The 26,622-nt window shown below is 53.2% G+C and overlaps 1 protein-coding gene across 1 annotated transcript in view; it reads left to right on the forward strand.

Annotated features, from left to right (window-relative positions):
- LOC138364943 (techylectin-like protein) overlaps nucleotides 1–26,622 on the forward strand; it is a 164,411-nt gene that overhangs the window by 107,700 nt on the left and 30,089 nt on the right. Inside the window, exon 3 of the mRNA XM_069325026.1 lies at nucleotides 16,942–17,141. Within this exon, the coding sequence (XP_069181127.1) occupies nucleotides 16,942–17,135 (194 nt within the window). The 3' untranslated portion in view covers nucleotides 17,136–17,141. The remainder of the gene's footprint in view (nucleotides 1–16,941; nucleotides 17,142–26,622) is intronic.

The raw sequence follows: 26,622 nt of genomic DNA on the forward strand, positions 1-26,622 counted from the left end.
GACCCCCGGTGACGTTAAATGACTTTAATTCTCACGGAATCCTTCACAGTACACAACGCATTCCACCAAGGACACAACTTGTCTACACACAGTACATCCTTGCCACTCACGGCAAAACTTGTAAATGACCCCAGTAAATTATCCACCAATAATTCCCACTTTACCACAACACAACAGTAAAATAAGCGCTGGCCAATAAAATAATGGAAATTATTTATAACCAAGGGAAACCTCCCTGTTACCACTTTCACTGCTGAAAAAGCAAATCAAATTACATCAAATTACATACACAGCACATAGAGAAAATGGAAACAAATAAAGATCACTTTACTCCACCCCTGAATGTGTCTCTAGGTGTCCTCACACACGTCCACCTCACAGTTGGGCTCAACTTCAACTTGGTGACGGCAAACAGGGTAAACTCACACGTCTCCAATTCCCATTCACCTCACTAGGTGGTCGACAGGGACAGAGGACAGATGGAACACTGGGTGCGAAACCAGCTTCAGAGCTTTATTACCCAAAATGGAATAGTGTACTTACATCAATCTCGCGGGCCCGGCACACACACTCACAGACATAGACGTCAGCCTCACTCCCACTGCTACTGCTGCTGCTGGATGATGACGTAGGTGTCCTCACTTCGTACACGTGGTCAGTTGGAGCACGGGGTCCTAGACCACGGAGTTAGCTCCACACACAGAGACCAGGTGGTGCGAACACGCCGGTTTAGGGCAGCCCAGGGGTGCGCGCACAACACTTTACACAGCTGGGATGTGGTACCACGCCCATCCACTTGACACGATACCCTAGGATACGACGGTATACTGTGTTACACGGCACGACGGTACACGAGACAGAGTCCTTCACTGTTCACTGCTAATTCCTCGGAATTACAAATTTAAGGTTCCTCTCATAACACTGAAATCTTCTCTAGATCGTCTCACTGCAGTACCTTCAAGCTAAGATACGATAGACAGCGGATGTCCATAACCCAAGCCGATATTAACAAACACTTTCGTGCCCGCGGCACTCAAGTAAAAAAAAGCGCGCGCGGCGTTTTGTGCGCTCAAGTGTAAACACAAAAAAGTGTATAATCTTTTTACGCTCCTAACATCAATTCTCGAGTTACGTATTTCATTTTGGTATCAATGTGTTGGCAATAAAATTCTCTACAAGATCATATGCATAAAATGTCACCAAAGCATTTCCTATCCCACCACGAAATAAATAAACACGAAGATGACTCGTCGTGACACCCAAACAGGAAGTAAATGTTCATACTCTTTCGTTTGTTGTCAGCTCCACAGTGATTCTACAGCATTGATTTTGATATCACTGAACTCGCAATAAAATCCCCCACCCAGACATATGCCTATAAATGTATAATTATGAAATGGGGTGACCCGCACGAGTGTGGGAAGTGGCCGAAGTGTTAGCCATGATTTCAGCAGCGACGACACTGTTGTGATACAGCACTTTGAAAGTTTATACTTATTCCACTGTCCTGACATTATTTCTCGAGCTACGTATTTCATTTTTCTAGCAATGTGTTCGCAATAAAAACTTCTATAAAAACATGGGTAGAATTGGTCAACAGAGCGTCAAATAAATTAGCGGCGAATAAAATCTTACACGTGTTTGTACCCATGAGCGTAAAAAGTTTTTACTTTGTTCATGTTTTTCAAGTTTATACTTGTTTCACATCGTTTTTTTTGTTGTTGTATAGTGTTTGGAAAAAAATTCCCTACACAGACATATGCCTATCAATTACAATTCTTGGAAAGTCACACCTGTAGAGACGGCCGAACACACACCTGGAACCCGCTCTGGACACTCAAACTCACACCCGCAACACCCGCAAAACAAGTTTCTGGTGTTTCGTGTATACTTACTTTAGTTTTCGTGCTACAGTTGTCATTTGGGTATCAAAATATTCCTAAGAAAATAGACTACAATACTACAACAACCTAGGACAATTATGTGTACTTACCAAAGGAAAGACGATTGTAGAAAAATAAGTACTATAAAATAGAATAATAAAAATAATAAAATAAGTAAAAATAATAAAAAAAAAAATATGTCTGGAGCATGAACTAAATGAGCAGATGGTGTTGTTGTTGCAGGCCACTCTTCCTTGTCAAATTTCAATAAAGCCCAAATAGCAACCTCATGAAACTGGAGCAGAGTTAGTTTCTTTCGGTCATCTGTGTTGGCCTTGTACAATGCATAAGTGCTTTGCAAAGCCATTTGCAGGAAATAAAAGGTTATTTTCTTTGTCCACTTGTGACATTTCCTAGCGAAATGGTAATACTTTATCCATTTAATCAAAGTGGTCAACACCCTTCATGAACTTATTGTAGTCAACAATTGCCTTTGGTTTGTTCACCACAACCTGCTATAGTCCTGTTGTTCCATCTGGCCTACGAACTCGTTTGCGTTTATGAACTCTATTTGTGTCTGCATTGTAGACGTTGGTAATCAGTTTGAAACAAACCCCAAGTAAATCGGATTTATGCTGGATTTTTTACAATTATTTTAAAAAGGACCGTAAATGTACGACACGACCACACAAGCGATAGAAATAAACCCGACGTGTATCCACGTGCCGTGGGCATGAAAGTGATTATTAATTAATTAAATAACAGCCTCACTCAGTCCAATTGCTCTGAGATGACAGTCCAATTGTCTCAGTCCAATTGCGGCTTAGATGACAAAGTTCACACATAAATCGCTGGAAACACCTTTCTGAAATACCGGATTCTTACAAACGTCACCCGGAAAGATAGCACGACGATAAGCGTGACTTTAGTAACTTTGCAGGCGGTATTTCATGGTGCTTGGCCTAGCACAGGAAAGTACGTCCTTCTATGGCATTGTTCTTCGTAAGAATAATTCTTGCCGCCAAAACGGCCCCGGGACACCATGCGGTACCCCTCAGCATTTTGACCAATCACGGTTCAGCATCCCTGAGGCCTAAGCGCCTTGGCCAATGGCGCACCTTGCCTCACGATGCTACCCCCTCTCTCACGAGGTGGACACGTGATAGGGGGGTGTAGTCTATAGCCGTTAACCCCCCAAACCTCCCTCTCTACATTTGACTTGTACAAACATTTCCCTGTAATAAACTCCCTCCTGTAATTTCCTTAACAGACCTGATACAGCAATCAGAATGACATCAATGGCTAGCAAATGTCACGGGCTGTCCAACGACACCCAACACGACAGTGGAAAAGTTATATTAAGAAAGTTGAATTACGGTGCACTTCACTGGTGCACCATGCAATTTCGTACTTCATCCAGTGAACGAGAGAGCTGGAAAAATATGTCTCCTGAAAGGGACAGCTCTTATCGTAGATTAGACGATTTTGCAGTTCTTGGAACTCCAAGAATGATTGTCACGGCTTCATTTTGTATGCTTTCGAGTTTTTTCATATCGTTTTGGAGTAGAAGTACGAGACTGGTGCGGCATAGTCTATGACAGAGTTCAAATAGCTTTGTACATCAATTTAAGCTCGGCAATCGAGGCTCCATGTCCATTCCAGGTCATAGCTTTCAGTGCTCTGATTCGAGTTTTGCATGTTCCTATGAGTTGGTTGAGTTCCTCTTTATTCCCCTTGTGAGAGCTGACAATGACTCCAAGGTACCTGTAGTGTTCAACCCATTCAAGTGTTACACTATTAATTTGTAGTTCTTCATTTGCCCCCCCCCCCCCCCCCCCCTCGTGTGATGGGAATATGCCTTCGTCTTGTTTGTGGAGAGAGTGAAACCGAGCTCAATACATTTCCTTCCAAGGAATTTAATGGACTGTTTATTTTTTCCCAATATGGGTGCTTGTATTAGGACATAATCTGAATTATGATGTCGTCTACTTGTTGCGTTCCTTCCGGAAAATTAATATTTGTAATGGCGTTCATAAGTGCATTGAATAGTGTGTGGGCTTAAGACTCCGCCTAGGGGTGTCCCGAGTTCCATACTCATTGTTCTTGAGACTGTTCCATTGAAGCAGACCTTGGCTTTCCTCCCTGTGAGGTAATCTTCAACCCATTTCATGAGTCTCCCCTTGACACCCATGCATGCAAGCTCGACCAGGATCGCAATCCCATGCGCTTTGTCGAAGGCTCCTTTGATGTCAACACTTACTGAGTACCTAGCCCTGTCATTAGCCAAGTAATTAACTACACAATTTGCTGTGCTCCGTCCTATAACAAATCCATTGACCCTCTCCGTTAACCTGCCTACTTTGTGCAACAGTCAGTTTAGGATGACCCTTTCAAGCATCTTGCATGTGCATGACATGAGACTGATAGGTCTGTAATTATCAGGGCTTCGGTATGGGAAGAATTATTGTGTGTTTCCATTGTGTGGGTAACACTCCACTTAGGAATAATTTCTTAAACAGGTGGAGTAGTGGATTCCCAGCCACCTCACACAGTACATGGAGTATTTCGTAGGTGATGCCACCTTCAACAGGTGCAGTAATTTTTGCCTTTTTCATAGACCCCTTACTTCCAGGGCTGTGATTCCTGGTCTGTGCTCTTGTTATCCAAATTCTTCTGTAATTATGTCGCAGAAGCTGTTCCCTGCTGATTTCTGCAGGGTCAGGGAGTGGCTGCGGGTCAAGGTCAAGGTGAGGGTCAGGGTGTGGGTGAGGGTGAGGGTGAGGGTTTGGGAGTGGGTGCGGGTCAGGGTGTGGGTGACCACTCCCTGACCCACATCAAATCCCTGACCCTCACCCGCTCCCGGACGCTCACTCACTCACTCCCTGACACTCACTCACTCCCTGACCCTCACCCTCACCCTCACCCACTCTCTGACCCTCACTCGCTCCCTGACCCTCACCCACTCCCTGACCTTCACCCACTCCCTGACCCTCACCAACTAACTGACCCTCACCAACTCTTTGACCCTCACCCACTCCCTGACCCTCACCCCACTCCCTGACCCTCACCCACTCCCTGACCCCTCACCCACTCCCTGACCCTCACCAACTCCCTGACCCTCACCAACTCCCTGACCCTCACCAACTCTTTGACCCTCACCCACTCCCTGACCCTCACCCCAGTCCCTGACCCACTCCCTGACCCTCACCCCACTCCCTGACCCTCACCCACTCCCTGACCCCTCACCCACTCCCTGATTCTAATCCACTCCCTGACCCTCACCCACTCCCTGACCCTCACCCACTCCCTGACCTTCACCCACTCTCAGACCCTCACCCACTCAGTCACGCTCACCCTCACCCACTCTCTGACCCTCACTCGCTCCCTGACCCTCACCCACTCCCTGACCTTCACCCACTCCCTGACCTTCACCCACTCCCTGACCCTCACCCACTCTTTGACCCTCACCCACTCCCTAACCCTCACCCCACTCCCTGACACTCACCCACTCCCTGACCCCTCACCCACTCTTTGACCCTCATCCACTCCCTGACCCTCACCCACTCCCTGACCCTCACCCACTCCCTGACCCCTCACCTACTCCCTGACCCTCACTCACTCCCTGACCCTCACCCACTCCCTGACCATCACCCACTCCCTGACCCCTCACCCTCTCCCTGACCCTCTTCCACTTCTTAACCCTCACCCACTCCCTGACCCTCACCCACTCCCTGACCCTCACCCACTCCCAGACCCTCACCCACTCCCTGACCCTCACCCACTCCCTGAACCTCACCCACTCCCTGACCCTCACCCACTCCCTGACCCTCACCCACTCCCTGACCCTCTCGCACTCCCTGACCCTCATCCACACCCTGACCCTCACCCACTCCCTGACCTTCATCCACTCCCTGACCCTCACCCACTCCCTGACCCTCACCCACTCCCTGACCCTCACACACTCGCTGACCCTCACCCACTCCCTGACCCTCACCCACTCCCTGACCCCTCATCCACTCCCTGACCCTCACCCACTCCCTGACCTTCACCCACTCCCTGACCCCTCAAACACTCCCTGACCCTCACCCAATCCCTGACCCTCACCCACTCCCTGACCGCTCACCCACTCCCTGACCCTCACCCACTCCCTGACCCTCATCCACTCCCTGACCCTCACCCACTCCCTGACCCTCACCCACTCCCTGACCCCTCACCCACTCCCTGACCCTCACCCACTCCCTGACCCCTCACCCACTCCCTGACCCTCACCAACTCCCTGACCCTCACCAACTCCCTGACCCTCACCAACTCTTTGACCCTCACCCACTCCCTGACCCTCACCCCAGTCCCTGACCCACTCCCTGACCCTCACCCCACTCCCTGACCCTCACCCACTCCCTGACCCCTCACCCACTCCCTGACTCTAATCCACTCCCTGACCCTCACCCACTCCCTGACCCTCACCCACTCCCTGACCTTCACCCACTCTCAGACCCTCACCCACTCACTCACCCTCACCCTCACCCACTCTCTGACCCTCAATCGCTCCCTGACCCTCACCCACTCCCTGACCTTCACCCACTCCCTGACCTTCACCCACTCCCTGACCCTCACCCACTCTTTGACCCTCACCCACTCCCTAACCCTCACCCCACTCCCTGACCCTCACCCACTCCCTGACCCCTCACCCACTCTTTGACCCTCATCCACTCCCTGACCCTCACCCACTCCCTGACCCTCACCCACTCCCTGACCCCTCACCTACTCCCTGACCCTCACTCACTCCCTGACCCTCACCCACTCCCTGACCATCACCCACTCCCTGACCCCTCACCCACTCCCTGACCCTCACCCACTCCCTGACCTTCACCCACTCTCAGACCCTCACCCACTCAGTCACCCTCACCCTCACCCACTCTCTGACCCTCACTCGCTCCCTGACCCTCACCCACTCCCTGACCATCACCCACTCCCTGACCTTCACCCACTCCCTGACCCTCACCCACTCTTTGACCCTCACCCACTCCCTAACCCTCACCCCACTCCCTGACACTCACCCACTCCCTGACCCCTCACCCACTCTTTGACCCTCATCCACTCCCTGACCCTCACCCACTCCCTGACCCTCACCCACTCCCTGACCCCTCACCCACTCCCTGACCCCTCACCTACTCCCTGACCCTCACTCACTCCCTGACCCTCACCCACTCCCTGACCATCACCCACTCCCTGACCCCTCACCCTCTCCCTGACCCTCTTCCACTTCTTAACCCTCACCCACTCCCTGACCCTCACCCACTCCCTGACCCTCACCCACTCCCAGACCCTCACCCGCTCCCTGACCCTCACCCACTCCCTGAACCTCACCCACTCCCTGACCCTCACCCACTCCCTGACCCTCACCCACTCCCTGACCCTCTCGCACTCCCTGACCCTCATCCACACCCTGACCCTCACCCACTCCCTGACCTTCATCCACTCCCTGACCCTCACCCACTCCCTGACCCTCACCCACTCCCTGACCCTCACCCACTCGCTGACCCTCACCCACTCCCTGACCCTCACCCACTCCCTGACCCCTCATCCACTCCCTGACCCTCACCCACTCCCTGACCTTCACCCACTCCCTGACCCCTCAAACACTCCCTGACCCTCACCCAATCCCTGACCCTCACCCACTCCCTGACAGCTCACCCACTCCCTGACCCTCACCCACTCCCTGACCCTCATCCACTCCCTGACCCTCACCCACTCCCTGACCCTCACCCACTCCCTGACCCCTCACCCACTCCCTGACCCTCACCCACTCCCTGACCCCTCACCCACTCCCTGACCCTCACCAACTCCCTGACCCTCACCAACTCCCTGACCCTCACCAACTCTTTGACCCTCACCCACTCCCTGACCCTCACCCCAGTCCCTGACCCACTCCCTGACCCTCACCCCACTCCCTGACCCTCACCCACTCCCTGACCCCTCACCCACTCCCTGACTCTAATCCACTCCCTGACCCTCACCCACTCCCTGACCCTCACCCACTCCCTGACCTTCACCCACTCTCAGGCCCTCACCCACTCCCTGACCCCTCACCTACTCCCTGACCCTCACTCACTCCCTGACCCTCACCCACTCCCTGACCATCACCCACTCCCTGACCCCTCACCCTCTCCCTGACCCTCTTCCACTTCTTAACCCTCACCCACTCCCTGACTCTCACCCACTCCCTGACCATCACCCACTCCCAGACCCTCACCCACTCCCTGACCCTCACCCACTCCCTGAACCTCACCCACTCCCTGACCCTCACCCACTCCCTGACCCTCACCCACTCCCTGACCCTCTCGCACTCCCTGATCCTCATCCACACCCTGACCCTCACCCACTCCCTGACCTTCATCCACTCCCTGACCCTCACACACTCCCTGACCCTCACCCACTCCCTGACCCTCACCCACTCGCTGACCCTCACCCACTCCCTGACCCTCACCCACTCCCTGACCCCTCATCCACTCCCTGACCCTCACCCACTCCCTGACCTTCACCCACTCCCTGACCCTCACCCACTCTTTGCACCTTCACCCACTCACTGACCCTCACCCACACCCTGACCCTCACCCACTCTTTGACCCTCACCCACTCCCTGACCTTCACCCACTTCCTGATCCTCACCCACTCCCTGACCCACACCCACTTCCTGACCCTCACCCACTCCCTGACCCTCACCCACTCCCTGACTCTCACCCACTCTCTGACCCTCACCCACTCCCTGACCCTCACCCACTCCCTGACCCCACACCCACTCCCTGACCCTCACCCACTCCCTGACCCCTCACCCACTCCCACTCTGTGACCCTCACCCACTCCCTGACTCTCACCCGCTCCCTTACCCTCACCCACTCCCTGACCCTCACCCACTCCCTGACCCTCACCCACTCCCTGACCCTCACCCACTCCCACTCTGTAACCCTCACCCACTCCCTGACTCTTTCCCGCTCCCTTACCCTCACCCACTCCCTGACCCTCACCCACTCCCTGACCCTCACCCACTCCCTGACCCTCACCCACTCCCTGACCCTCATCCACTCCTTGACCCTCACCAACTCCCTGACCCTCACTCACTCCCTGACCCTCACCCACTCCTTGACCCGCTCCCACTCCCTGACCCGCTCCCACTCCCTGACCCCCGCCCACTCTCTGACCCTCACCCACTACCTGACCCTCACCCACTCCTTGACCTTCACTCACTCACTGACCGTCACCCACTCCCTGACCCTCACCCACTCCCTGACCCTCACCCACTCCCTGACCCTCACCCACTCCCTGACCCTCACCCACTCCCTGACCCCACACCCACTCTTTGACCCTCATCCACTCCCTGACCCTCACCCACTCCCTGACCCTCACCCACTCCCTGACCCCTCACCTACTCCCTGACCCTCACTCACTCCCTAACCCTCACCCACTCCCTGACCCTCACCCACTCCCTGACCCCTCACCCACTCCCTGACCCTCACCCACTCCCTGACCCTCACCCACTCCCTGACCCTCACCCACTCCCACTCTGTAACCCTCACCCACTCCCTGACTCTTTCCCGCTCCCTTACCCTCACCCACTCCCTGACCCTCACCCACTCCCTGACCCTCACCCACTCCCTGACCCTCATCCACTCCTTGACCCTCACCCACTCCCTGACCCTCACTCACTCCCTGACCCTCACCCACTCCTTGACCCGCTCCCACTCCCTGACCCGCTCCCACTCCCTGACCCCCGCCCACTCTCTGACCCTCACCCACTACCTGACCCTCACCCACTCCTTGACCTTCACTCACTCACTGACCGTCACCCACTCCCTGACCCTCACTCACACCCTGACCCTCACCCACTCCCTGACCCCTCACCCACTCCCTGACCCTCACCCACTCCCTGACCTTCACTCATTCCCTGACCCCCGCCAACTCCCTGACCCTCACCCACTCCCTTACCCCTATCCACTCCCTGACCCTCTCCCACTCCTTGACCCTCACCCACTCTCTGACCCTCGCCCAGTCCCTGACCCTCACCCACTCCCTGACCCTCACCCACTCCCTGACCCTCACCAACTCTTTGCACCTTCACCCACTCACTGACCCTCACCCACTCCCTGACCCTCACCCACTCTTTGACCCTCACCCACTCCCTGACCTTCACCCACTTCCTGATCCTCACCCACTCCCTGACCCACACCCACTCCCTGACCCTCACCCACTCCCTGACCCTCACCCACTCCCTGACTCTCACCCACTCTCTGACCCTCACCCACTCCCTGACCCTCACCTACTCCCTGACCCCACACCCACTCCCTGACCCTCACCCACTTCCTGACCCCTCACCCACTCCCACTCTGTGACCCTCACCCACTCCCTGACTCTCACCCGCTCCCTTACCCTCACCCACTCCCTGACCCTCACCCACTCCCTGACCCTCACCCACTCCCTGACCCTCACCCACTCCCTGACCCTCACCCACTCCCTGACCCTCACCCACTCCCTGACCCTCACCCACTCCCACTCTGTAACCCTCACCCACTCCCACTCTGTAACCCTCACCCACTCCCTGACTCTCACCCGCTCCCTTACCCTCACCCACTCCCGGACCCTCACCCACTCCCTGACCCTCACCCACTCCCTGACCCTCATCCACTCCTTGACCCTCACCATCTCCCTGACCCTCACTCACTCCCTGACCCTCACCCACTCCTTGTCTCGCTCCCACTCCCTGACCCGCTTCCACTCCCTGAACCCCGCCCACTCTCTGACCCTCACCCACTCCCTGACCCCTCACCAACTCCCTGACCCTCACCCACTCCCTGACCCTCACCCACTCCCTGACCCTCACCCACTCCTTGACCCTCACTCACTCCCTGCCCGTCACCCACTCCCTGACCCTCACCCACTCCCTGACCCTCACCCACTCCCTGACCCTCACCCACTCCCTGACTCTCACCCACTCCTTGACCCTCACTCACTCCCTGACCCGCATCCACTCCCTGACCCTCACTCACTCCCTGACCCTCACCCACTCCCTGACCCTCACCCACTCCCTGACCCTCACTCACTCCCTGACCCCTGCCCACTCCCTGATCCTCACCCACTCCCTGACCCTCACCAACTCCCTGACCCTCACCCACTCCCTGACTCTCACCCACTCTCTGACCCTCACCCACTCCCTGAATCTCACCTACTCCCTGACCCTCACCCCACTCCCTGACCCTCACCCACTCTCTGATCCCTCACCCACTCTTTGACTCTCATCCACTCCCTGACCCTCACCCACTCCCTGACCCTCACCCACTCCCTGACCTTCACCCACTCTCTGACCCTCACCCACTCACTCACCCTCACCCTCACCCACTCTCTGACCCTCACTCGCTCCCTGACCCTCACCCACTCCCTGACCTTCACCCACTCCCTGACCTTCACCCACTCCCTGACCCTCACCCACTCATTGACCCTCACCCACTCCCTAACCCTCACCCCACTCCCTGACCCTCACCCACTCCCTGACCCCTCACCCACTCCCTGACCCTCACCCACTCCCTGACCCTCACCCACTCCCTGACCTCTCACCTACTCCCTGACCCTCACTCACTCCCTGACCCTCACCCACTCCCTGACCCTCACCCACTCCCTGACTCCCGCCCACTCCCTGACCCTCACCTACTCCCTTACCCCTATCCACTCCCTGACCCTCACCCACTCCCTGACCCTCACCCACTCTCTGACCCTCGCCCAGTCCCTGACCCTCACCCACTCCCTGAACCTCACCCACTCCCTGACCCTCACCCACTCACTGACCATCACCCACTCCCTGACCCTCACCCCCTCCCTGACCCTCACCCACTCCCTGACCCTCACCCTCTCCCTGACCCTCATCCACACCTTGACCTTCACCCACTCCCTGACCCTCACCTACTCCCTGACCCTCACCCACTCCCTGACCCTCACCCACTCGCTGACCCTCACCCACTCCCTGACCCTCACCCACTCCCTGACCCCTCACCCACTCCCTGACCCCTCATCCACTCCCTGACCCTCACCCACTCCATGACCTTCACCCACTCCCTGACCCCTCAAACACTCCCTGACCCTCACCCACTCCCTGACCCCTCACCCACTCCCTGACCCTCACCCACTCGCTGACCCTCACCCACTCCCTGACCCCTAATCCACTCCCTGACCCTCACCCACTCCCTGACCTTCACCCACTCTTTGACCTTCACCCACTCCCTGACCCCTCAAACACTCCCTGACCCTCACCCACTCCCTGACCCCTCACCCACTCCCTGACCCTCACCCACTCGCTGACCCCTCACCCACTCCCTGACCCTCACCCACTCGCTGACCCTCACCCACTCCCTGACCCTCACCCACTCTTTGACCCTCACCCACTCCCTGACCCCTCACCCACTCCCTGACCCTCACCTACTCCCTGACCCTCATCCAATCCCTGACCCTCACCCACTCCCTGACCCTCACCCACTTCCTGACCCTCACCCACTCCCTGACCTTCACCCACTCCCTGACCCCTCACCCACTCCCTGACCCTCACCCACTCCCTGACCCTCACCCACTCCCTGACCTTCACCCACTCCCTGACCCCCGCTCACTCCCTTACCCTCACCCACTCCCTTACCCCCATCCACTCCCTGACCCTCACCCACTCATTGACCCTCACCCACTCTCTGACCCTCGCCCAGTCCCTGACCCTCACCCACTCCCTGACCCTCACCTACTCCCTGACCCTCACCCGCTCCCTTACCCTCACCCACTCCCTGACCCTCACCCACTTCCTGACCCTCACCCACTCCCTGACGCTCACCCACTCCCTGACCCTCACCCACTCCCACTCTGTAACCCTCACCCACTCCCTGACTCTCACCCGCTTCCTTACCCTCACCCACTCCCTGACCCTCACCCACTCCCTGACCCTCACCCACTCCCTGACCCTCATCCACTCCTTGACCCTCACCAACTCCCTGACCCTCACTCACTCCCTGACCCTCACCCACTCCTTGACCCGCTCCCACTCCCTGACCCCCGCCCACTCTCTGACCCTTACCCACTCCCTGTCCCTTACCAACTCCCTGACCCTCACCCACTCCCTGACCCTCATCCACACCTTGACCTTCACCCACTCCCTGACCCTCACCCACTCCCTGACCCTCACCCACTCCCTGACCCCTCACCCACTCCCTGACCCCTCATCCACTCCCTGACCCTCACCCACTCCCTGACCTTCACCCATTCCCTGACCCCTCAAACACTCCCTGACCCTCACCCACTCCCTGACCCCTCACCCACTCCCTGACCCTCACCCACTCCCTGACCCTCATCCACTCCCTGACCCTCACCCACTCCCTGACCCTCACCCACTCCCTGACCCCTCAACCACTCCCTGACCCTCACCCACTCCCTGACCTTCACCCACTCCCTGACCCTCACCCACTCCCTGACCCTCACCCACTCCCTGACCCTCATCCACTCGCTGACCCTCACCCACTCCCTGACCCTCACCCACTCCCTGACCCCTAATCCACTCCCTGACCCTCACCCACTCCCTGACCTTCACCCACTTCCTTAACCCTCACCCACTCCCTGACCCTCACCCACTCCCTGACCCTCACCCACTCCCTGACCCCTCACCCACTCCCTGACCCTCACCCACTCCCTGACCCTCATCCAATCCCTGACCCTCACCCACTCCCTGACCCTCACCCACTCCCTGACCCCTCACCCACTCCCTGACCCTCACCCACTCCCTGACCCTCATCCAATCCCTGACCCTCACCCACTCCCTGACCCTCACCCACTCCCTGACCCTCACCCACTCCCTGACCCCTCACCCACTCCCTGACCCCTCACCCAGTCCCTGACCTTCACTCACTCCCTGACCCCCGCTCACTCCCTGACCCTCACCCACTCCCTTACCCCCATCCACTCCCTTACCCCCATCCACTCCCTGACCCTCACCCACTCCCTGACCCTCACCCACTCTCTGACCCTCGCCCAGTCCGTGACCCTCACCCACTCCCTGACCCTCACCCACTCTTTGCACCTTCACCCACTCACTGACCCTCACCCACTCTTTGACCCTCACCCACTCCCTGACCTTCACCCACTTCCTGATCCTCACCCACTCCCTGACCCACACCCACTCCCTGACCCTCACCCACTCCCTGACCCTCACCCACTTCTTGACTCTCACCCACTCTCTGACCCTCACCCACTCCCTGACCCTCACCCACTCCCTGACCCCACACCCGCTCCCTGACCCTTACCCACTCCCTGACCCCTCACCCACTCCCACTCTGTGACCCTCACCCACTCCCTGACTCTCACCCGCTCCCTGACCCTCACCCACTCCCTGACCCTCACCCACTCCCTGACCCTCACCCACTCCCTGACCCTCATCCACTCCTTGACCCTCACCAACTCCCTGACCCTCACTCACTCCCTAACCCTCACCCACTCCTTGACTCGCTCCCACTCCCTGACCCCCGCCCACTCTCTGACCCTCACCCACTCCCTGACCTTCACCAACTCCCTGACCCTCACCCACTCCCTGACCCTCACCCACTCACTGACCCTCACCCACTCCTTGACCCTCACTCACTCCCTGACCGTCACCCACTCCCTGACCCTCACCCACTCCCTGACCCTCACCCACTCTTTGACCCTCACTCACTCCCTGACCGTCATCCACTCCCTGACCCTCACCCACTCCCTGACCCTCACCCACTCCCTGACCCTCACCCACTCCCTGACCCTCACCCACTCCTTGACCGTCACTCACTCCCTGACCCTCATCCACTCCCTGACCCTCACTCACTCCCTGTCCCTCACCCACTCCCTGACCCTCACCCACTCCCTGACCCTCACCCACTCCCTGACCCCTGCCCACTCCTTGACCCTCTCCCACTCCCTGACCCTCACCCACTCCCTGACCCTCACCCACTCCCTGACCCCACACCCACTCCCTGACCCTCACCCACTCCCTGACCCTCACCAACTCCCTGACCCTCACCCACTCCCTGACTCTCACCCACTCTCTGACCCTCACCCACTCCCTGAATCTCACCTACTCCCTGACTCTCACCCACTCCCTGACCCTCACCCACTCCCTGACCCCACACCCACTCCCTGACCCTCAGCAACTCCCTGACCCTCAGTCGCTCCGTGACCCTCACCTACTCCCTGACCCTCACCCACTCCCTGACCCCACACCCACTCCCTGACCCTCAGCAACTCCCTGACCCTCAGTCGCTCCGTGAACCTCACCCACTCCCTGACCCTCACCCACTCCCTGACCCTACATCCACTCCCTGACCCTCACCCACTCCCTGACCCTCACCCATTCCGTGACCCTCACTCACTCCCTGACGCTCACCCACTCCGTGTCCCTCACTCCCTGACCCTCAGCAACTCCATGACCCTCAGTCGCTCCGTGACCGTCACCCACTCCCTGATCCTCACCCACTCCCTGACCCTCAGTCGCTCCGTGACCGTCACCCAGTCCCTGACCCTCACCCACTCCCTGACTCTCACCCGCTCCCTGACCCTCACCCACTCCCTGACCCTCACCCACTCCCTGACCCTCACCCACTCCCTGACCCTCATCCACTCCTTGACCCTCACCAACTCCCTGACCCTCACTCACTCCCTAACCCTCACCCACTCCTTGACTCGCTCCCACTCCCTGACCCCCGCCCACTCTCTGACCCTCACCCACTCCCTGACCTTCACCAACTCCCTGACCCTCACCCACTCCCTGACCCTCACCCACTCCCTGACCCTCACCCACTCCTTGACCCTCACTCACTCCCTGACCGTCACCCACTCCCTGACCCTCACCCACTCCCTGACCCTCACCCACTCTTTGACCCTCACTCACTCCCTGACCGTCATCCACTCCCTGACCCTCACCCACTCCCTGACCCTCACCCACTCCCTGACCCTCACCCACTCCCTGACCCTCACCCACTCCTTGACCGTCACTCACTCCCTGACCCTCATCCACTCCCTGACCCTCACTCACTCCCTGTCCCTCACCCACTCCCTGACCCTCACCCACTCCCTGACCCTCACCCACTCCCTGACCCCTGCCCACTCCTTGACCCTCTCCCACTCCCTGACCCTCACCCACTCCCTGACCCTCACCCACTCCCTGACCCCACACCCACTCCCTGACCCTCACCCACTCCCTGACCCTCACCAACTCCCTGACCCTCACCCACTCCCTGACTCTCACCCACTCTCTGACCCTCACCCACTCCCTGAATCTCACCTACTCCCTGACTCTCACCCACTCCCTGACCCTCACCCACTCCCTGACCCCACACCCACTCCCTGACCCTCAGCAACTCCCTGACCCTCAGTCGCTCCGTGACCCTCACCTACTCCCTGACCCTCACCCACTCCCTGACCCCACACCCACTCCCTGACCCTCAGCAACTCCCTGACCCTCAGTCGCTCCGTGAACCTCACCCACTCCCTGACCCTCACCCACTCCCTGACCCTACATCCACTCCCTGACCCTCACCCACTCCCTGACCCTCACCCATTCCGTGACCCTCACTCACTCCCTGACGCTCACCCACTCCGTGTCCCTCACTCCCTGACCCTCAGCAACTCCATGACCCTCAGTCGCTCCGTGACCGTCACCCACTCCCTGATCCTCACCCACTCCCTGACCCTCAGTCGCTCCGTGACCGTCACCCAGTCCCTGACCCTCACCCACTCCCTGATCCTCACCAACTCTCCGACCCTCACCCACTCCGTGACCCTCACCCACTCCCTGACCCTCACCAACTCCCTGACCCTCACCCACTCCCTGACCCTCACCCACTCCCTGACCTTCACCCACTCTCATTGAGTGGGTGAGGGTCAGGGAGTGTATGCTATTGTTTGAGTGCCAGTTTGCGTTTGTGCGCGTGTGGGTGTGCGTGTGCGTGCAGGTGTGTAAACATGTGGACATGACACTAAACTCTGTAATGCATATGTGTGGTGTCTCCCTCCACAGGTGGGTCCTGTGCTCAGGACGAGGACCACCGAGGCGGGTGGTGGTACAGTCGGTGCAGTTATTTGTATCCCACCGATCTCCATAGTTACTTGGGGACATGGTACTGGACGCCAGATGTCAAAGGCGACTACGTGCATCTCCAGCAGCTACAGATAATGACACGACCCCAGAACTTCCCAACTTGTCAGGAGTGATTGTTGGTAAGATAAGGTGGTGGTGAGCTGGGAGCTGCCTCCCTATTACTGCCTTACCTACCTATTACTGCCTTGCCTATTAGCGCCGTACCTAGTACTGCCTTACCTATTTCTACCATACCTACTACTGTGTTAACTATTAATGTCTTACCTATTACCGCATTACATGTTATTCTTTACCTATTACTGCCTTGCCTATTAGCACCATGCCTATTGCTGCCTTACCTATTTGTTCCTTACCAATTAGTGATTTAACTATAACAACCTTACCTTCTGATGCCCTATACGTTAGTGCCTTAACTATTAGTGACTTACCTATTACAACATTATATGTTACTACCTTTCCTATTACTGCGGTACCAATTACTGCGGTACCAATTACTTCGGTACCAATTACTGCTTTAGTAATTACTGCCTTACCTATGTGAGACTAAGTGGGGGGGGGGGGGTAAGGTAATATGATGGAAGTGGTGAGTGGAAGTGGGACTTACCTATTAGTGCCTTACCTATTAGTGCTTACCAACTAGTGCTTACCTATTAGTGCCTTACCTACTAGTGCTTATCTATTATTGCCTTACTTAATAGTACTTACCTATTAGTGCCTTACCTACTAGTGCTTACCTATTAGTGTCTTACCTATTAGTGTTTACCTATTAGTGCCTTACCTAATAGTACTCACCTGTATGTACCTTATCTACTGGTGCTTACCTATTAGTGCCTTACCTACTAGTACTTACCTATTAGTGTCTTACCTATTAGTGCTTACCTATTAGTGCATTACCTAATAGTACCTGAAGGTAGAAACGGGGGGATAATTTGTCCTAATGAATTAAATCAATTTCCAGTCCAAATTACCTAGCAAATTAAACAAAGGTTAGACTGGGTTTAATTCGATTTATATAAATAGTTTGTTCTCATGGGAAGTGGGCGGCTGATGTAACAGTGGCCATGGATAGTAGGAAGAATGTGGCCACACGACGCTACTTGTTAGTAATGTTAGTAAATTTAATTTCCGAGCACAATAAATTTATCTCATCGTACTAGGTGTTAGTATTTGGGGTGTCAGAAATTTCCGACAATGGACACTGGAGTGCTTGCAATTTACCTGGGAGATCACCCTGTAGGCTTCTTTATCTTGGAGAGGGGTAGAGCGTCACCATTATTATGAGGTGTGGCTCCAAAACTGGCTTGTTGTCTTGAGTACACACCCTACTCGAGCCGCTGTGACTCCCCCGTTCTCTCCTTGTTTGAGATGATCTTCTAAATCACCCTTTAGTGAATTATTGTCCACTGTCATTCTGTCGGCAACCGTGACCCTTTCTCTCTCTCACACACACACTTTCCGGGAACCTCTACAGGAGAAGAGCAAAGACCAGCTGTTAACAAACATTTAATATATTAAAACGTACACAACAAAAGATATATAATACAATGTTACCACACAACACTGTAAACTGCTACAAACCGGTAGCACTCTCATATCACATCCTAACTTCATCAACTATCTTTTTTTTTTTTTTGATATATACGAAAGTTGTTACATTCTTGTACAGCCACTAGTACTCGTAGCGTTTCGGGCAGGTCCCTGGAATACGATCCCCGCCGCGAAGAATCGTTTTTACAACCAAGTACTCATTTTAATGTTGAGTTAAACAGAGGCTACAGTTAAGGATTTGCGCTTAGTAAATCCTCCCCGGATTTTTGCGAGCGCTCGCGGAACGCCAGGCAAGTGTCTTACCACTACACCACGGAGATTGGATCTACATCAGGTTGTTGCACAACTCTTGGCTTACAATCTACGATCTCCTCCCTGCTTCGGGTTGAAATACATGACACCACAATAATATATCTTCAATCATAAAGGAATATGAATCTCTGCTTGGGGCTGAAATACCTGGAACATCTACATAATATCCCCAACAAAAAGGAAATAATTCTCTCACCCTTACACTGCGTCTTACATGCCAATAATCACTTAAGCACTCCTCACATACATTAATGTGTTCACATGATCCTCTGTTCTGCTCCAAGAGGCTCACTACCAATGCATATATCTAGGTCCTCCAAAATATGGTAAGGTACTTCTGCAGTTCTCCCAATCTGCTGCAAATGAAGTCCTACTCCAACATCAGTGAAACTCCTCCACAAGCTCCACAAAGAAACGTGTAGCTCCTCTACACTGCTTGAAGTTCAATTCCACACCATTGAGTTCTGCTCTACCTTAGAGTTCAGCATACCTTCTTCTCCAGCCTCGAAGTTCCTCCATTAACTTCTTCCCAGACAAACCTGCAATTCCATTACCATGCCAATAAAATGCTTTCCTAACAAAACATATCTAGTAAACTTATATGCCAGGACTAAATTTCGCCCTCTGACGCCGCTTCACGTCGGCCCATCTGTGGTGGGTACTCCCCCATCCTTGGGCGAGTCCATACTGGAAACATGTCTTGACACGACGTTTGGATCTGTCTTGGTCACGAAGCTGGGGGCATCTGCCCCTCTGTCGCTCATTGACCTCCTTCGAGAGAGGATATAACACTCCTCCCTCTAGCATGTTCTCTTTTCTCTTTTCTCTATCTGCTTATTTTAGCTCACTGACACAATAAAATATATATCCTACATGTATATACACTTGCCATGATCCCTGGGCACACGATCAGTCATGGACAAGCACTGTAACAACTGACAAATGAGCTTACTGCAGAATTTGTAGCTTGGGGGCGCTCAACTCTGGTGCTCCAAAAAATGTCATCCTCTCAGACGTCCAACAAAGTCACTTAATGTCTCCCTCACACAATGAGCTCACACAGCTCTTCTGCTCCTGACTTGATCTCACACAATCGCCTGGCAGGTTCTACACAAAGTCACCTGCTTATCCTCCTCCACCTGAGGACACAATGATTTAGAGTTCCACACAGGCACGACCATCTCTAGGCTAGAGGTCGTCTCCAAATCCTCACAAATACCAAATTCAAATATATAAGTTACGTGTGTCATGCCCTTGGCAGCTTCCTCAACAGTCATGCACTGTAGCCAGCACTCAAACACTTCATTCAGGGCCGTATTCTTCAATATTCCTGGGACACTGGAACACACGTCTACCTCTGACTGCGGCCACTCAAATGGCGTTACTGTGACCGCTAGCATCACAAACTGTCGACATCCTATTTCCAGTAACATTGAAAAGATGCTCATTCTATGCCTGTATTATTAAAACGCTTATGAATATATTTCTCTCACTGACCGCTTAATTTCTGGCCTGGAAAGCATAATAACTCTCATCAAGTAGACTCGTTCTTCCAGGCTATCTGTGTACAACTGTGTACACTATCTCTCTTGGATACGTTTATGAAATCTACGGATTTTTTCTTTTTATTTGTAAAACAAAAGTAAAGACACCATAAAAGGCACCGACATACAAAGTAACATAGCACAGACCAAGAACATAGAACAACAATTATCACAGAAAACATTGCACACAAAGCAATACAGCTGAAAATTAATTTATAATGGAATTCACAATATACAATATACAAGAAAAAAAAGGGTGCCGAGGCACCAGCACAACTAAGGACAAGACCAGAACATAAGCACTAAGTGACACAATAACAAAGCATGAAAATGTAAAAAAAACTACAAAATACAGACAGAATACACAAGGATACAAAACAATAATAAAAACAAACCATAACTAAAATATAAAATATGGAAAAACATAAAACCAAAATAAAATAAAAACCAAAACAAACCCGCCGTCTCAGAAGGAACTAGGTACGCTAAGGAAAAACAAATCCCAAACACTACAAGTTTTGAGTATATTAACATAAGAACGGTGGTACAAACGAATATAAAAAGTTACACAAAAAAGGCACCAAAGCGCCATAGCACAACAAAACTACAGCACAGCAAAGCAGATAAAAAGATTAACACAGACAAATCAATAGGTATCAACATATTTATCCAGAAAGTTAACACGAGGATATTTCTCAAGGTAGGCATCCCACAGATCCCACTCCTCCTTAGACGGGGGAACGCCCTCGCATAACCGTTGGGGGCGATACATAAACTCTGGCACAACCAGCATGGGGGTCTCCTCCACAGGGGGCAGTTGCACAGGAGGCAGCTGCACAGGGAGTGGCTGCAACACAGGGCACAGCCGTGCAGGTGGGGGATGCACAAGGGGGTGGCCCTCGGAGTGCCTATTCACGTCTGCCCAGGCCACACAACGATGGGGAGACCAACTGAGGGTGCTCCGTGACCGCTTGGAGACCGGGAGCAGGTCATCGAAACTGTTGGGCCCCCCAGGAGGCACCTCAGCTGAACCCCCGGGAGAATGTCCAAGACCACATACAGCATGATCCCGTAACACCACAGCTTCAACGACCAGGGAAATCGGACCACACACCACCGAAGACCGCTCCGCGTGCACATCCATTAGCACAAGCTCTGAAGACACGGCAACCGAAGACACGGCAGGCGGGAGGCAGAGGAGCTGGCGTCGGGGTCAGAATAGTACAGCCTAAGGGCAGAATACCCACATCGCCAGCTTGGCGGGCTGCAGGCACTGGGGCAATCACCAGAGCAGCCACCGGGCGGGAGACATCACCTTCGTCCACATCACACAGAGATGCATCCAGGTCCTCCAGCGGAGAAAAAGTCTTCCTCCCTTGAAGAGGTTTACAGGCTGAATACTGCAAGCCCCACAATCTGCAGACTGATGCCCTGACAGTCCGCAACGGAAACAAGTCCGGGGCTGGCCCGCATAGAACACATGGACAGAAAAGATCAGTAGCATGACCGATGACAGAATAGGGCTCTTAGGGCGCATTGCCAAAGTGCACGTCCCTCTCGGGACACCCTTACACCTTCCGAAGGAGACGACGTTCGTCATCATGTGCAGCACTCGCCCAAACCTGGCAAAGTTCTAACAAAGGATATCCTCGGGGAACTCAAAAGGCGCTCGATGCTCTGCCACATACATCATCACACCACAACAGTCAGACACAGTCACAGACCCACCACCATCAGGGAGTGTTAAGGAGTGCCCATCACAATGCTCTACAATATTGCGGTAAACAGCTGAGGAGCAAAATTTCACCACAGCTCATCGCCCAGAAATCAGCTGCACACCACACACGTCCGCCACTGGAATACGCAAAAGGTCCAAAGTAACCACCTCCACAGCTGGATAAGAAGTGTGGTTAGAGAATTCCAATCCAACAGAACCCTTCCATACGACAGAGGGCAGAGGCCAGCTCCCCATACCGTGCTGGCCTTCCCATACCACTGGCCAGCACAGTCCCTGGGCCCCTCGGGAATCTCACGGTTCCCCCTCCCCCTCATGGGGCTAGGGAACCTGGAGCTAACACCAGCACGTCCACCTCCGCCTGTGGCCAGGCGAGCACTCCCGATATCTACCGATAAAGTCCAATTATCCCATGGAATAATTAGTTGATTGATCATTAATTGAATAGGGTACATGTTTAATATTTTAATGGAGTTAAAGCTGCCCTTTTAATGCCAAAATAGAAACCAAATTTCCATTTCCTTCTATAGACCTCACTTGAGTGCAGCACATCAATTTGAAATTTCATGTGTTACCGACATTTATTCAATACAGTCATGGCGAAAACTGTGCAAATGGAAAAAAAATCCACTTAAGGTAGATAATTTGAACTCAGCTCTAATAATAACTATTCTCGTGGACTTTGGAGCACCAGTGATAACTCGCATAGCTTCATTTTGCAAAATTTCAAGGGATTTCAGCTCTTTCTCTATATACAGTGTGATTTGTAGAGCATTGTAGTCAATCACAGAGTGGAAAAATTATATATAGAACATTCTTGAAAGTCTCACGCTAATTTTATGATTGACACCAACAAGGGCCCGTAAGGGCTTTAATCTCTACTCTTGTGAGAAGAAAGGTACCCCGGGTCGTTATTGGGGGCACCAAAGTACCTGTAAGTCTCGCTGTGGTCAAGTGCACGACCACCTATATGATAACTGGGTGGTGGAATACCACATGGAATGAGAGCACGTGTTTTCTATACAGAGATAAGACAGCCCGTGCTCATAAACAACGGCCAATTTCCATTCCATACACCTGCCAATCCCCTTGTTTATGCAACTCGTCCTCAGACCAAGTCCATTCTATCTAGTAGTCGACCCTAAAGAAGCCTTCATCAATTTTAACCAGCCCATCCTCCTAACACAGATCCAGCAGTCGACCCCACAGACGCATTCATAAATTTGTACATGCTGTCTATTCAAAACGGAAATTTTTTCAAATATAAAATAATATTATAAAATATTATAATTTTCTGCATATATATAGGAATAGGTTAAGTTAGGTTAGGCGTTTAGGTTGCGTTGGCGATTATTTGTATTTGTAGTATGTGGGTGAAGCATTTACAGCGTTGTGGTTCGAACAAAATTCGTCAATGAAGCACTTGTTCCGGAAGTGTTCGAACGAAATCAGTTGTGAGTCGTGTGTAAACCGTTTTTCATTCATAAACAGGGGGTTTGGCGGGTGCATGGAATCACTTTTGGGTCTTTGTTTGGAGGACGGGCTGGTGAATGATAACTTGTTAGTATATGAATTAAAAACTGATAGTCTGAATTCATCTCGAATAAGTGCTTCACTGACGACTTTTGTTTGAACTATAACGCTGTAAATGCTAGCCCGTCCTCCAAACAAAGCCCCAAAAGTGATTCCATTCACCCTTTTTATGAATGAAAAACGGTTTACACACGACTCACAACTCATTTCGTTCGAACACTGCCGGAACAAGTGCTTCACTGACGAATTTTGTTCGAACCACAATGCTGTAAATGCAGCCCGTCCTCCAAACAAAGACCTAAAAGGGATTCCATCCACCCGCCAAACCCCATTTTTATGAATGAAGAGCGGTTTACACACGACTCACAACTGCTGACGTTCGAACATATCCGGAACAAGTGCTTCACTGACGAATTTGGTTCGAATCACAACGCTGTAAATGCTTCACCCACGTACTACAAATACCAATAATCGCCAACAGAACCTAAACACCTGACCTAACCTATCCTATGCCTATATATACACAATATGCTAATATTTTATAATATTAATTTATACTTGAGGAAATTCCCGTTTTGAATGAACAGCATGTTAAAATTTATAAATGCGTCTGTGGGGTTGACCGCTGAGTGTAATGGACTTGAGTCGAGGACGGGTTGCTGTAAATGCTTCACCCACGTACTTCAAATACAGATAATCGCCAACAAAACCTAAACACCTAACCTCACCTATGCCTAACTATACATATAATTTTTATGTATAAGAATATTAATTTATATATGAGAACAAACTAATTTTGAATACACAGTCTGCTAAGGTCAATTCGTTCAAATACTACAAATACACGATGTTAGAGATATAAGTCTATAATTATCTGATTGTGCTTAATGGATAGGAACAATGACATTGTCCAAACATCAGGTAGTACCCTGATGCTTGGACAATCAATTCTTGGTGTTATGTTCAGTATAACACCAGAAGTGGATTGCCTGGTACAGTCAAGGAAAAATAATTTTTTATCAACCAGTTTCTTGGAAAGAGAGTGTTCGCCTAGCTCTGGGCGGAGGTAGACGTGTCGCCTGTGAGCTCCTGGTTTGCTGGCCCGTGGTAGTTTGTGTGTGTGAGCGGACCCTTGGGGACCTGGCGGCTGGAGGGATGGCGGCCCCCCCTCTCCCCTGTGAAGCCTTTTTTTTTTTTTTTTTTTTTTACATGCAAAGCATGCAATTTAAATACAATAAAAACAATACAGAATATATAACAAAGGAAAACAATAGACCACCGGCCAGAAGGGCCGACAGCATAGCACAACAAAACACATACACGAGAAAAACATAGAAAAATACAGCATACATCAAAAACACAAAACATAATACAATGGCAAACTAGCAATCACAGTAACATCCAGAGACATAGCAGGAAACAGAACAGGACAAACACAATACATTCCAAACAAAACAAAGAACAAACACGTACAACAGGCAAAGCAATATAAAAACACCAGGCCAAACGCACAACACAAACAATACAGGAATAAAAAACACACACCAAGCCATCCGCCCCGTAAACAAAGGGCGAGGCCAACATAAACAATAATAAGAAACAAGCAAAACACGCACACCTGAAAACAAAACAGGCACAAACACAACAACATACATACACCGGCCTGAAGGACCGATAATAAAACAACAAAGCACATCAAGAAACAAAACAAGACACTGCAGCACAAAACAAATCAATACAAATTCATACAAAGACACTAAACACCGGCCTGAAGGGCCGACAACAAAAACAGAAACATAATGAAACACAAGAAAAAGACACAATACCGGAAATATAAGAAATACAGCAAAACAACGGTCATGAGAACAAACATAACACCGGCCTGAAGGGCGCACAATAGGTACAACACATTTCAAACAAACCACAGGTCCAAGCACACACCAAACACACAGCAAGCACACAGACTACTAAAATTTCTCATACTTTTCCGGCCACTCCACCGCCGGGAATCGAATGCAATACGCCTCCCAAAGTAACATAATGTCCTAAACAGGGTCATTACGAACCGTACGAGGATCAGGCATTAACTCCGGCACACCCACAATAAAACACCGAGCCCCTCTAATCCAGATGGAAGAAGGGCACCACGGAACAGGACGCACGCGGTCATCAATGTCAAACCGCAAAGGATGCTCAGCATCATATGCCACTCCGGAGGCCAAGACGAGAGGGAGAGGCTCCTTCCCACGAGGCCGGGCAATGGGCAGCGCACTGGGAGCCTCCTCGGCTGCCTCACCGGGCCCCGCGTCAACCACCGAACGTTGTACCTGCTGGGACCCCCCCCCACTTGGCATCCTTCTTCAGCACCAGCTTGATGCCTCGGCTCGCACCAGAACCCACACCACCCACATCTGTAGGAGCAACCACCTCCCACTGCGTAGAACCTTTTGCAGGAGAAAGAACAGGAGGTAAATCAGACGCACAACCATCGTCAACAGCAGACACATGTACATCAGCCACCACCAGCGACGTAGTGCGCGAAGCACCCGGAATCGCCACATCATTTCTCGAAGCTCCACCTGCGTCGTAGTCCTCCACATCAGCCCAAGCAATAGAAGAACGCCTGGAACGCTTGGGCACTGGCCGCACATCCTCACAGCCGGAGGCGGACCCAGAACCACGGGCCTCACGAACCGGGCGAACCAACGTCAGTCGCAGTACGGCAGCAGCCTCAACCACATGGGGAACCGGGCCGCACACAACAGGACGCTCCACAGCCCCCCCAACACCCAGCACAGCCGTAACACCTGGCGAGGGTGCAGGACCAGGCGCAGCAGCAGGAGTCGAGGAAGACGCAGACGACCCGCAGAGACCATCCGGAAGACCCTTGGGAGCAACTGGCACAGCGAAGTGACCAGCGACAGGAGC

The sequence above is a fragment of the Procambarus clarkii genome, chromosome 15 (assembly GCF_040958095.1).
Source record: "Procambarus clarkii isolate CNS0578487 chromosome 15, FALCON_Pclarkii_2.0, whole genome shotgun sequence".
Classification (NCBI taxonomy): domain Eukaryota; kingdom Metazoa; phylum Arthropoda; class Malacostraca; order Decapoda; family Cambaridae; genus Procambarus; species Procambarus clarkii.